Here is a 12772-nt window from a genome sequence, read left to right as displayed (position 1 = left end):
ATGTACAACTACTAACACGTCTCAAAGATAAGCACATTTGGAGTCATCCATGGTCCCAAAATCATAAACAATGTTGGGGGGGGGGCACCTAATATAACATCTTATGGATCAGACCAGCTCCCAAGCACAGCATTCTAAAACAGAAAAACGAAACTGGACCCTACAAAGTCATGGATTAACGGTCAACATAATAAATAAGAGATATTTTGAACTAATAAAACATGTTCATAGATTGTCTCATAGATAAGCACATTGGGAGACATCGATGTTCATTTATCATGTTCATAAACATGCAGCGGCTCAGTCAGTTGGGGCTTGGACTGTGAGCCGTAGGGTCGCCGGTTCGAGTCCCCGACCAGACCTAAATATGGAGTGTGACTGCTACTTGGAGAGATCCCAGTTCACCTCCTGCCCTGCCGTGGTGCCCTTGAGTAAGGACACCCCCCGAAAAGTCATGGTTTACTGGTAAACATTACAAATAAATGATGGGCTTTGGGCTTTGCATGGTGTGCTGACCAGTTTGTCAAATACAAATGTTTCCAGAGAAGTCTGATTCTCATGAACCCACCATTCAAAGTTCTGATGAAATGCCATTCATGCAGATGAAAGCACAGAAGAGAGGTGAAGATGGTTATGACAATGGGCTGGCTGCTTTGTGCCATACTTCATCCTGCCCTGCGGATCTCACACACTCAGACACAGGAATGCAGAGCTCTCGCTCTCTCGCACTTGTCTCATAATGGCTCTGTAGAAAATAGCTTCAGATTTGTGTTGGGGGCTCGGGGAAAAAAAGCATCACAACCCATTAGCACAGCATGCCACGAGATGATGGGTGCACGTGTGTGTGCGTGTGACGACTCCACAGTGTGGAGGCCCGTGAGTGACAGAAAGGCTAATTGACAAGCGCAGACTCACAGGAGCGGAGAGTCAATGGGGCCCGCGAGAGCGTACCTTCTCCCGATGATGAAGCCGAACACCATGAACACAAGGATGATGGTCCCCGCCACGGCCACCACCGCGATGATGATAACGGGGTTCTGCTCGCTGGAGACGATCGTGGCTGATGAGACCAACACACACGTAAACACACGGACACACATGCAGAGAGGCAGAAACGCTCATCACAACAAAGAACACACTCTGCAGGTCACACACTGAAAACTGAAATGTTTACTTTAATTAAATGTGTTATCTCAACAGATTTCATGTAATTGTTTCTAGGTAAGTTGAAATCAATAATATTAAGTTGAACCTAATATGTTTTGATTTAAACTTAGTGTTATTGCTTTCAACTAACCCAATAGTATGTAGTGTGTTTAGATACAATGCCTAAATACAGGAAGGTAAACAACTTAGATGAAAATGGGGAACATTTAACATTTGAATATAAAGCTTTATTGCTACTCTGTGCCATACTACATTCAACTTGTTCTGCTGCTATGTATTGTTACTTTACGCTGACGGATACAAACAGGATGTATCGGTGAGCTGAAGTAGGCCGATATATCAGCACATCTGATTTCAAGGTTTCACTTTCCCAGTGCAATCTGCAGGACATAATTGAGCCCAATGAGATGCGAGGAGATTGATAACCCCCCCTCCTCGTCTTTCCTCTGGAGGAGGGACGCTTCTATTTTAGAGCCGTCCTTATACACACGGCTCTACTGTTTCAGAAAGTGGGCTTAATAGTCCCAGATGGCGACGGCAATGCCCTTCATCTCAAACAAAGACACATTCAGGTTGGATTGTTTCCCGCTCGGAGCCCCCACAGTGTGCACATGCTTGGTGTTGACAAACTGTTGATTGCGCCGAAGAATGGATTGCCGTAGCTTCATATAAAGTCAACGCCAGTGGTGTATTAGAGGAAAAAGTCATGCATTTTAAATCAAGTGGATCTGCACCCTCTTTTGTGGCCTCTCTGAGGGGCTTTAGTATGTGCCGACAGTAGATCAGGTGAAGCTTCAATATGTCACTGTATGTTGGTTTTGGGAGGAATTAGAGCAGTTCACATTTAAATTAATATTACACATGTTCAGGTTTCCCTTTTGAAGTGGATGACAGAGCGGGTCAAGGACATTGTGAGTGAACAGTAAAGTTATAACCTTGTTGCAGGACACACTCTGTATGTGGTATGAGTAATTAATATGTCCTTTAACGCAGACATGTTGGGGTCATTGGGTGGGCATGTTGGGGTTTGGAAATATGGGGTTCTTTAAGTACTAGCGGATGGCTAAACACACTGTTAAAAACTGAAGCGTTGACTTTAATTAAATGTATTAAGTTGAAATAACTTAATTTTAAAGGTCAACGTTTCAGTTTTGTTCAGTGCATCCTGACAGTAAGGCTGATATAAATGTTCTTATCTCGAGGAAAACAAAGATAATATAATCTGAATATTCCTTTAATGTAGCACATGTAACGTAGCATTGAGAGGAAAGTGCTCCATTTTCTAAGTTGGATCTACATAGTTTTCGCTCAGTTAAGTACTGAGGTGCAAATAATTAGTGTTCTATAACGTGCACATAATAAACAAAATAGTACCTGGCTGTGTTTAGAATGTAGGGAGAAATTAAAATGATCCAAAAAATGCCATGTTGTAACAACATTAGTTTCTTCTTTGGTTATAAGAGCTGTTTTTGCTTGATTTTTGGATGTCTTTGGGAAAACTCTGTAACACAACCTCTTGTGATTGTTAACAATATATCTTATAATGCTAACACACACAGCTCACAGCCGCACCTGTAACCTAAACACACACTGCGCCTCTCAGGGCAGAGCTAATGTAACTTATTAGATTGAAATGAGTTTATCCTCATGACACTGCGGCTTGTCCTTGTGCTTAGTTATTTCTCCCATGACGTGTTGTCAGCATAAAGTCAAAGCAATTTGTGTTTGCTTAGCTTAAACGCAAATCATTTCCCTGGGTTATTACTACAGTAGCTGGAAACATTAACAGGTTGTGCATATATTTGAAGTTAAAAGCCTTTGCTGTGATATCATTTACTGATATACTGCTGCCGTCAAACTGTCCTTGTGTTAGATGCTTGGCATTGGTGCATTTGCAGACATACTAATGTTCTCTGTGGGCTTTTCACTCAAAACATCAGACAGGTGCAAACTGCAGGGAAAGTGGGAATGAACCCTGAAACTGTATCCAATGAAAAGCAGCAAAGCCCGAGGGTACGATATACAATGTGTCACTTAATGCCAAACTAAGAGACATCTTCCTACACTGAAAAAACTGAAACGTTGACTTTAATTAAAAGTATTATGTCAACCATTTTTACATATCTCGATTAGGTTAGTTGAAAGCTATAATATTGAGTTGAACCTAACGTTTTTTATTTAAATCAAACGTTTATGACATGAGTAACGCAGCAGTATTAGGGTTGTGTCTAGTTGCATTGGTGGGCTGTTCATACTTGTGGTTTCTTCTTTGGTGGTGATCTCCAGGCGGGGGCCGAAGGTGCCGTAGCCCGCCTCGGTGAAGGCCCGGATCTGGAACACGTAGGAGGTGCTGGGCTTAAGGTTGTTCACTGTGGCCGACGTGGACTTGGACCTGACTGTGGAGTACACCCGGTCCTTTTGATCCTGAACAAGGAGAACATCGTGTTTTATTGAAACATTTATCTCTTAACATTTGGGCGAAGAGAGACAACATCCAACAGCTGTTTGATGGTTTGGTTTGTAAAAGGAATAACCATGATTTAACAATGTTTATTTCAAATAGATACACAGTGTTGCACTTTAGTAAACATATCACATTTAGTAGTCATTTTAATATCAAGTTTAATAAGTATAGAGTACAAGTTGTATAAGAACTTTAGATATTTGTAGCTGCAGATAGAATTGTAAACAGTCACGAGAGACATTAGAAACCTTTGTTTAAGGTGTTTTTATGATTATCGTATATCTCTATAGTCTCCCTGTTTTGCTGTTGCTCTCATACATTCATCCATGTTTACCTGAATCTTCATTTGATCATAATAATGTATATTTCCACAGCACTAATTCCATCAGTACAAACATGTCAAACTCACCACTGCCCTATTGGAGGATTTAAAGAATGAAAGAACATCTTAACACCTCATTTCAACCTCCAGGGCTGAGGAGTGATGCATATTAGGAAGTGCCCAAAAAGCTTTTTGTTTACGAATTCATGACAACGTTATAGTTATATTAAAGGCATAAAGTGGTGCAGTTTAAGGGGTGTGGCCTCTTTTAGTGACATAAGGATGCTAATGTTACTCATTTTGGATTAGTTTGGAGTTGAAACAGGCGAAGGCAACCTGAGGATGATTTCACAGAGACCACCTCTCTATTTCATACAGTCTATGATCCAAAGTGAGATTATTATCCTACAGTTTGACAGCTCGCCACATATAAAAAACTCTTCTTCATCAGGGAGTGTATTTGGATGCACAGGCAGCACGTAATGTTTGCTGTTGATCTGTAAATGGTTTGTTGGGAAAGCTCAAATGGAATGTCAGGGTCTGTTAGGGCTGTAGTTGTTGTTTCCAATGTTCCACTTTTACAGCTGGGCAGACCACAGGCACCGTACGTGATGCAGCAGACTGATCGTCAGAGTGAGCCACAGAACAGCTACCCTGCCTTTTATTTGCCCCGTTAAACCTCGCTGTAAAAGGCTGATGTGTTCAGACTTGAAACACAGGGATGCAGCGCTATGATCTATGTGGAAGGACATAACAGATGACTTATTCTGCCAGTATGTGTTCTAACATGTGCACGGGGCGGCTGGGAAAGACTACAGCCTGATTAAAATCTTATGAGCATCTCATTCATTATTGCAATTATGAGACAAAGAAGGTACTTGCAGAATCTTGTGAATTCCACTCGAAGCAGCATGCAGATAGAATATGAAATGAAGAGTCTGCAAAAGTGAATGTGAAGGGAAGGAATGGAGGGCAGAGCGTTTCAGGAAGAGACGAAGACACAAATGAACTGTTCAAATCACCTTCTCGTAGTATTTGATTTCGTACTCTGTGATGACCCCGTTGGGCTGCTGGGGCTCCTGCCAGGACAGCTGGATGCTGCGCTGCTGCACCTTCTCCTTGATGACCTCGCTGACCTGGGACGGAGCTGTGGAGACCAGAACATTTCGGTAAGGGGGGGTCTCTCTGAATGCACATGCATAAAGCGAACCACAAATCATCCAACAACTCTGCGGCCCTGCCAGCTCACTCTCACTGACAAAACTGATACATTCCATTTCATTAAAGGTTATAGTTGACATATAACACCACTGACATAACTGTATTATTGAGTTGTAATCAATACAATTAAGTTTAAACGTAATATTATTACTTTCAACACAACTAATACATTTATGTGAAATCTGTTGACCTCATACATTCAATGTTTCAGTTTTGTCAGTGTGTTCACGGAGACGCGATCAACATGTTTACACCTCACGGTCAACATGTTAAGCAGAAGATAGCATGCCATGTCCAGGTGAAAATGCAACATCTTTATGACCAATGGCAATTCACTTGAATTCATTCCATCATTTTCAGCCGAGAAAGCAGGCCCTTACTTTCCGTGATGACGGTGCTTTTGAGAAATGCTCTCAGAGGGGGGGGGAGAGGGGGGGGCGGGGCGGCGTACCTGTAACCTCCCGACATCAGTCTTATGCACACCAATTATCTCCGGCTCTTTGCATGACTCATCGAGTCTGGCTGCCTGGATTAACTGCTGCCACATTTAGATTTGATAAACAATCCGCAAACAATCCTCTATTTTGTAGTTGTCAAAGCCTAAAGGTGAATGCTGGTGACAGCCCTGTGGGCGGAGCTTCAGCCTTCAGTGGTGCCATGCAATGCCTGAGCATGGAGCTCTGTCATTAAAACAGTAACGATGCTGCAGAACCTTTTCAGTGCTCCAGAGAGTTCTTGAAATAAGTCATTTTTTATTAAAACAGGATCAAATATTCCTTTAAAGCTGGCATCTTCCTGTGACTGGAATAGGAGGCTCAGCCCTGCAGCTGGGTCCTGTGCTGCTGCACCACTTCCATTACCTCCACCATCTTGATTGTAATCACTTTCATTTTTGCAGCACTTTACTTAAAGACCAGAGTGAGAAAAATCGAGGGAAAGCTTTTTGGGTTTCTAAACCTCCCCCCAAGGTGATGGTGCTATAAAATGTGTATCTGCACTCTAAAACAGCCCAAACCCCTGTCTGTAAGCACACTGTGAATCCTGATGACTCATGCTGCTTTTGGGGTAAAACATATTAATGAATACGTCTTAGCAAGTTTGAAAAGGCGTCCTGGGAGCAACGTGAGGTCCAAAGTAAAAGCTGTACTTTGATTTCTGTTTCCTCTCAAGGGCCATTTCAATTTGTTCAACATCCTCCGAAGGCCGTACAAATTATTGACCTCTGCTTAAAAAAACTAAAATCACAGCCCATTCATTTGGCCTTTCTTTCATGCTGTGCAAAGAAAAAGCAACCTCTTAATCCAGATATCTCACCATGACTCACGCATGCATGCATGTGCACGGTGTGGCGTGACCATCAAAACAGAAAGATATGGACACAAGATGTGTGCAAATGTATTTAGTTTCCTATCCATGTGAACATGATTTAAGTGGGGGGGGGGACCTAACCTCCTCTAGGGGGGTCCGGGGGCATGCTCCCTCGGGAAGATGTTTTTAAATATTGAAGTTAAAAGCATCAATCTGGTGCACTTTGAGAGCAACATGAAGAGATCTATGGATACATCTTTCAACACCCAGATAAAACAGAACTGGAAGCAGATTTGATTTTTCTTTATGGATATTTTACAAATCACTCCCCTTTTAAACTGTATTCTTCTTTATTAATAACAACTTTCTTTTCCTGTCATATAGTATTTTATAACAGTTTTTTATAACTATAATATCATATAAAGATGTGCCTTTACCTCACTGGTTGTAGAAAAAGCTTCTTATATTCGTTAGCATAGCTAGCTAACCAGATGCTAATAACAACAAAGTTATTGACTGTATGATCAGTATGACAGATGAACAGATCGCCACTGGGCTCTCAACTAAAGACACAGACACGCAGAAACTGCGGCATGTGTACGGCTCCTTATGGGTACTGACATTTGTGGAAGTGCCGGAGCGACGTTCTGGTGCTCTCCTTCAGAACTGCACCCCTGTCAGACGAGACATGTACCACGTGATGACATGTTCTCGTGTTGTGTTCAAGGACCCTGACCTTGGTCAGGCACTCACTTGTTTAATTCTTTGCGGTTTAGATTTCTTTATTTTTTTTATTTTTTGCGTGTGTTTATAAATTACCTCGAGGGCCGTACCAAATGGTCTCGCGGGCCGTATACGGCCCGGAGGCCAGAGGTTCCCCACCCCTGTTTTAAAATGACCTGCCACTAATGACTCCGGCTGGATTAAAACCTCATTAGGCCTCATCGGCATTCCTGACAGTAATGTGCACAACAGCAGACACCCCAGACCTTGTCAGAAACCTTCTGTTGTGACATGTTCCCTCGTAATCCACCCAAAACACAGGAACAATGTTTCCTTGCTCAGTGCAGTTGGCCGGTCAAAGGGACGATAGAGTTTTCTCTGACGAGTCAAAACAAGCAGTTAGAGTAGCTCAACTTCATCCAATGTGTCCCTCTCTCATCCAGACGGCGTCGTTTAACCCATAGATGCAAAAGGGGGTCTTTTTTGACCCGGTGAGGTGGTTTTCTTGAAGTATCTTTGTAATTACATTTTTTTATCATTTCATATTCCAGCTATTCCTCAAAAAACATGCTTTGGATATCATGCCATTCAAATTTTAAATGTAAATGTTAAGAAATTGTAGTTTTTGTATTACACAAAGCTTCCATAAGTGGGTCAAAAATGACCCGCATGCATTTTCTATGGAATTTCGTATTTTTTCAAAATGTAAAAAAGTCACTCGGGCATCTAAGGGTTAAATATGGACAATTCAGCTCCTGGTCCTAAATCCGGTTATGGTTTGATGCTCCTTGTGTGTGTTTACCGCTTTAATCTGACATTTTTTTTCATCCCTGCAGATATATTTTCTACCCTGCTTGTGCACACAGGACGCGTTCTGAAGGAGCTCTTGGACCTGAACACTGACTGAACATTTTATATCTTTTAAAATTCCTACTTTGTGACTAAATTCATTGAAAGATTATTTTAAAGCAACTTGTTTGCATCACAATTGATGCAGGCGGAGGCAGATAAGTCCTGTAATGTGAGGCAAACTTCTCAGACACTGGATTCTGCAATTCCCCTGATGCAACTCAGTAGTGTCTAGAACAGGCCAAATATCATGGGATATCTGAGATGATTTTGACTCTGTTTCTTGGCTCAATGCTCAAAAAAGGCAGCATCCCACACTCCCCATGATGCAACTTGGTCTTGTCACAAACTACCAACCATTGTCCAAATGTTGCTTTACCTGAGACACAAGATACTGTATTTCCTGACTCTCAAACTAGCACACTAGCAACATGCTGGACATTACACCTCCTTTAAATAAGTCTTCCCTCCAACACACACACACACACACACACACACACACACACACACACACACACACACACACACACACACACACACACACACACACACACACACACACACACACACACACCACACACACACACACACACACACACACACACACACACACACACACACACACACACAACACACACACAGTAACTCCAAACTCTCTAAAAGTGGCTGATTAAGAAAACAAATGAACACATGTTCCTGTTGCCATGTTGTAGTTAGTTCTGATATTTTCTGCCTTCAACTTTGACCTTTAACTCCTTCAAATAAAGCTAGAAATGTCATGCATGTCCTTAAACGTTTTAACTTTGTTCTAATACAATGTCTCTTGCTGATAGATGGAGTAAATCTTTAAAGAAAGATAATTGTCAGAGATCCATGGTGTTCAAGCTGCAGCAGGTTTATTCTCAGAGCTCATTTCCCACAGCCTCTCCTCCGGTGTCCCAGCAGCACATCAGCCACATTCCTCCCCCCTCGGCCCGCGAATGCAGTAGCAATGACTCAGCTCCGCCCCGCCCCTTCACTCCCTTACCCCCCCACAGGTGACAGATGGGTGTGTCCACAGAGATCATGAGATCAGCCAGCATTAGCAGACCTGGTGTTCCACAAGCTAAAATGTGATTTCAGAATGCATTCTCAATTTCTCAGGGCTATGAATAAAAACCAGATTTGAGCATTGATTCTGAAAAAACCCTGCTCCCGTGGATTCTCCGTCCCCCCTGGGGATCACTCAGGGGGGGCTGCGTGACAGCCATTAATGACTGACTTGATATCAAGGAGAACAGAAGCAGTGAGCCACTCTCAGACCTTTAATATACCCGGGGGGCTTAGCGCGGAGGAACATAGTTTGTCTTAAAGACGGTTTGGGAGGGCATTTGTGCATTCATTTTGCAATATTAGAAAATGTGTTAGTGACCTGCAGCTTCCCCTGTAAAGCTAAGTGATCCAGGAGCCACGTGCCATGCATTTGAATACCTTATGAATACATTAGGCAGTGCTTTTTAATATCCTCTTCTTTCACTCAGCCGTCTGATTTCAACGGAGGCAAAAAGCAGAGCGGGGTTCTTCATTTCATCAGCGTCTTCCCCTGCCTGCGTGCCTGCCTCATGGACCGTACCAACGCTCCTTTATTAATTACTGCTGTTTCCAAGGAGTGATTGTGTATCTTAACGCCAACGGCACCATCGCCGTTGAGGTGCAAACGATCGCTGGCATTTAATGGTGTTTTAAAGGTTTTAAACAGGTTTTTAATTTGAACAGGAGATTAAAATGTCTCCTTGAGATAATAATAATAAAAAGAAAAATCCTTTGGGCCCAATATGAGAACATAAACGAACGTAAAGCACAGCATCCATTTAAATTCAAACAGGGGAATTGTGTTTGACAAACTGACTGTACTGGTTCGTGCATCAACTGCCACTACGTGCAGGATAGAACACATGTTATACATTCAATAAACTCACGTCATCGTCTTATGGCTGTATGGTTTATTTAACAGATCTATGTTAACGTACTTAAAGTACCGCTTTGCCAGCTGGCTCTTTTCACGTTGACATTGATTGATGCATTTAACACACTGTATACTATTCAAATACGTCTTTCCTCACTGCAGGCTGAATATATACACTTCAGGGGAGTGTGCTTTTTACTCTGATGCATTTTTAACACCTCATCTCCAGCCTGTGAAACAAAAGCCTGGACAGTTTGTTATGGCTGGGTTGACATTAACAAGGTATGACATAATCTAGATTACCTCTACTTGATTCTGTGACTCCCATAACAGAGCAGAAAGCAATGGTGGTGTTTTTGGAACAAGGGGCCGTTTAAGGAGTAGTGTCACTAAGAAATGGTGATTATTACGGATGGTTCTCCTTGGAGGGATTAGGAGACATCAAGTGAAAGAGCCACTCAAATTATTTAATATTACGCTTCCATAAAGTTGGCAGACTCACAAGAGACAGATAAAAAAAACAAGCAACAAAACGGAAGCAGCAGAGACATGCTGACATTCAGACCTGGCATTAGACGGGCTCCAAACAGACGGGAGCCTACGTTTCCCATGATTAAAAAGTGTCTCAGGCTACAGGTCGGTGCAGGGCAGATAGGGTTAGAAATATAATCTGGGATATGTGAGAATACCTAGCATCGGGCAAGCTCCCAAAAGAGGGGATTCTTAATTTACCATGATGCAACAGTTATTTGTGTGAGTGACCTGGCAACGCTGTGTTTTCCAACCAACGTTTAGCCTGAGCCAGGATCCTGATGACATCATCACGGATTATTTTCTCACAGAAGACTAGCACACTGACTTTGGAAATGTTTTGTTCTGGCTGTCTGTGGGAAAACTCTCATTGAGTTCCTTCCATACGCAGCCTGCAGCTGTCTTCTGATAGAAAGGTTCAATGAACTTCTCAGTGTCTCATCTCTTTTTGAACCCTTGTTTGTATCTGTGTATTACCCCACCTGATGGATCTATTGTTTGCAGGCGCTCCATCACAGAGAGCATGTTGGGTCTGTCCAGACACAGCCAGCTGCAGCGTCCTCCCATTAAAGGCTAACCATATCATCTGTGGAACATTTTGATAGTTGGATGATTCCTATTCACCACCCACACTTTGAGGTGCATGCAATACCCTTGAACCAAGTGTGTTTGAAAACAGAGTTTTAAAGGGGCTGGCAGAGGACAGAGCGCTCGCTGCATAACAATGTCGTGGAGGCAGGGACACCTTTAGTGACCATGCAGGGGGGTCAAAGGCGGCCCTGCTTGAAAGCAATTAGCTAGGCCTCATTTGAAGGATCTAGGCTGGTCTTTCATGTTCTATAGGGCTGACAGCTCCAGAGGTGATGGGATGATTATTAATACGTTTCTGATGCTGACAGCTCAACAGAGACGTCACATCTCCCCTCATTATTTCCCAGTTCAGGAAACTGACTATCATATATTCACATCAACTCTCTGGATCAACAGAAAGGTATCAACTCCAGTTATCTTTGTCTCACAGCTCTTGTTCTTAAGTGTAATAGTCACACGTTTGCCAAATGAAGGGAAGGATGTTTGGCTATAAAGGAAATGCATTAGATGTCAATAAGAGTTTATTTTCTGGCTAATAGAATCCCTCCTTGAATTCTTCCTGCACTCAAGCAAGTAAATGTTTTTTGGTGTGTGATTTGCTGAGTGCATCACCCACGTAAGTAGCCCCGCATGCTGCCGTGAAGCCAGGAATCAGAATCACAGTGGAAGGTCAGTGGGGGAAATTGCATTCATGCTACACTGACATGCACACACAAGCCGCACTGTGCATGATTGCTCCTCCAATGCCTCCTGACAGGGAGTTCATTTGAACCCGCAGTGGTGTTCCATGCCACACACTCTGGTATAATACCAAAATGCCATTCAGTAGTGTAACAGATGCAGAAATCATTGGTCAGCTTTGTTACATAATTGTGGAGCCAGCAGGGACCCCACTTATTGAAGAAGCACTCAGCTTTCCTGTGTCAGTGTCCAAATTAGGGAGCGGGCTGGCAGCCTATCATCAGCCTCTCAGCACACTCCCTGATTTCTGCAGCTAGAATGCGGCCTGCAATCGCCACATTCATTTCCCCTCATGTAGGGCAAGAATAGAGTCATCTCGACTTTAGTGTACCGTAGCCAACATTTACATAATCATACACCGGTGATGGAGAAATGATGGCCTTGTTCACACTGCGCACATACAGGAGTGAGTGAACCAAAAACACACCGACAAAAAGAGTCAGAATAAATATAGATGTTTTTATTTTAAAGTAAATACAGATTGAACATAGTAAAAAGAAAAAAAATGATAGTGTCTGTCCAAAAATAAAACATTACTTATAGTGAAGACCACCCTTTAATGATGGTAAGGTAGACTAAAAGCTTTAGGAATCCAAACTATATAATAAGTACCCCTGTTTCAAGATTGATGCAAAACAAGTGACATTTGACCTTTTTAGAGAGGTTTCGAAAAAAAAACACCTCTGGGGTCCTTTGGGTGGATTTGCCATATCTCTGGAACCCATTGGTCGATTGTGGTGATTGACACCTCTTTTGAACCGTTAGAGCCAATAGAATCGAGGGGAAGTAAATCCATCTAAACATTACCTTTGAGGATTGAGAGTGATGCGCACTCAGTTTGCCCAAACCGAAAGCTATTAGGGCTGAACGATTAATAGATTTAAAATCGAAATCGCGATTTGAAATGATG

The 12772-nt window shown here is 42.5% G+C and overlaps 1 protein-coding gene across 7 annotated transcripts in view; it reads right to left on the bottom strand.

Annotated features, from left to right (window-relative positions):
• epha7 (eph receptor A7) overlaps positions 1–12772 on the bottom strand; it is a 77487-nt gene that overhangs the window by 15342 nt on the left and 49373 nt on the right. For 4 of the 7 annotated variants that reach the window (XM_034204496.1, XM_034204499.1, XM_034204497.1 and 1 more), the window contains exons 6-8: positions 4976–5100; positions 3423–3591; positions 952–1060 (exon numbers count right to left, since the gene is read on the bottom strand). In XM_034204496.1, the coding sequence (XP_034060387.1) occupies positions 952–1060; positions 3423–3591; positions 4976–5100 (403 nt within the window). Of the gene's footprint in view, positions 1–915; positions 1061–3422; positions 3592–4975; positions 5101–12772 lie in introns of all 7 variants that reach the window. The other 3 variants (XM_034204494.1, XM_034204498.1, XM_034204495.1) reach the window with 1 other exon arrangement.

Source organism: Gymnodraco acuticeps, unplaced genomic scaffold (genome assembly GCF_902827175.1).
Source record: "Gymnodraco acuticeps unplaced genomic scaffold, fGymAcu1.1, whole genome shotgun sequence".
NCBI lineage: Eukaryota > Metazoa > Chordata > Actinopteri > Perciformes > Bathydraconidae > Gymnodraco > Gymnodraco acuticeps.
Note: the sequence above shows the minus strand (reverse complement) of the source record. Positions and strands in the feature narration are given on the sequence as shown.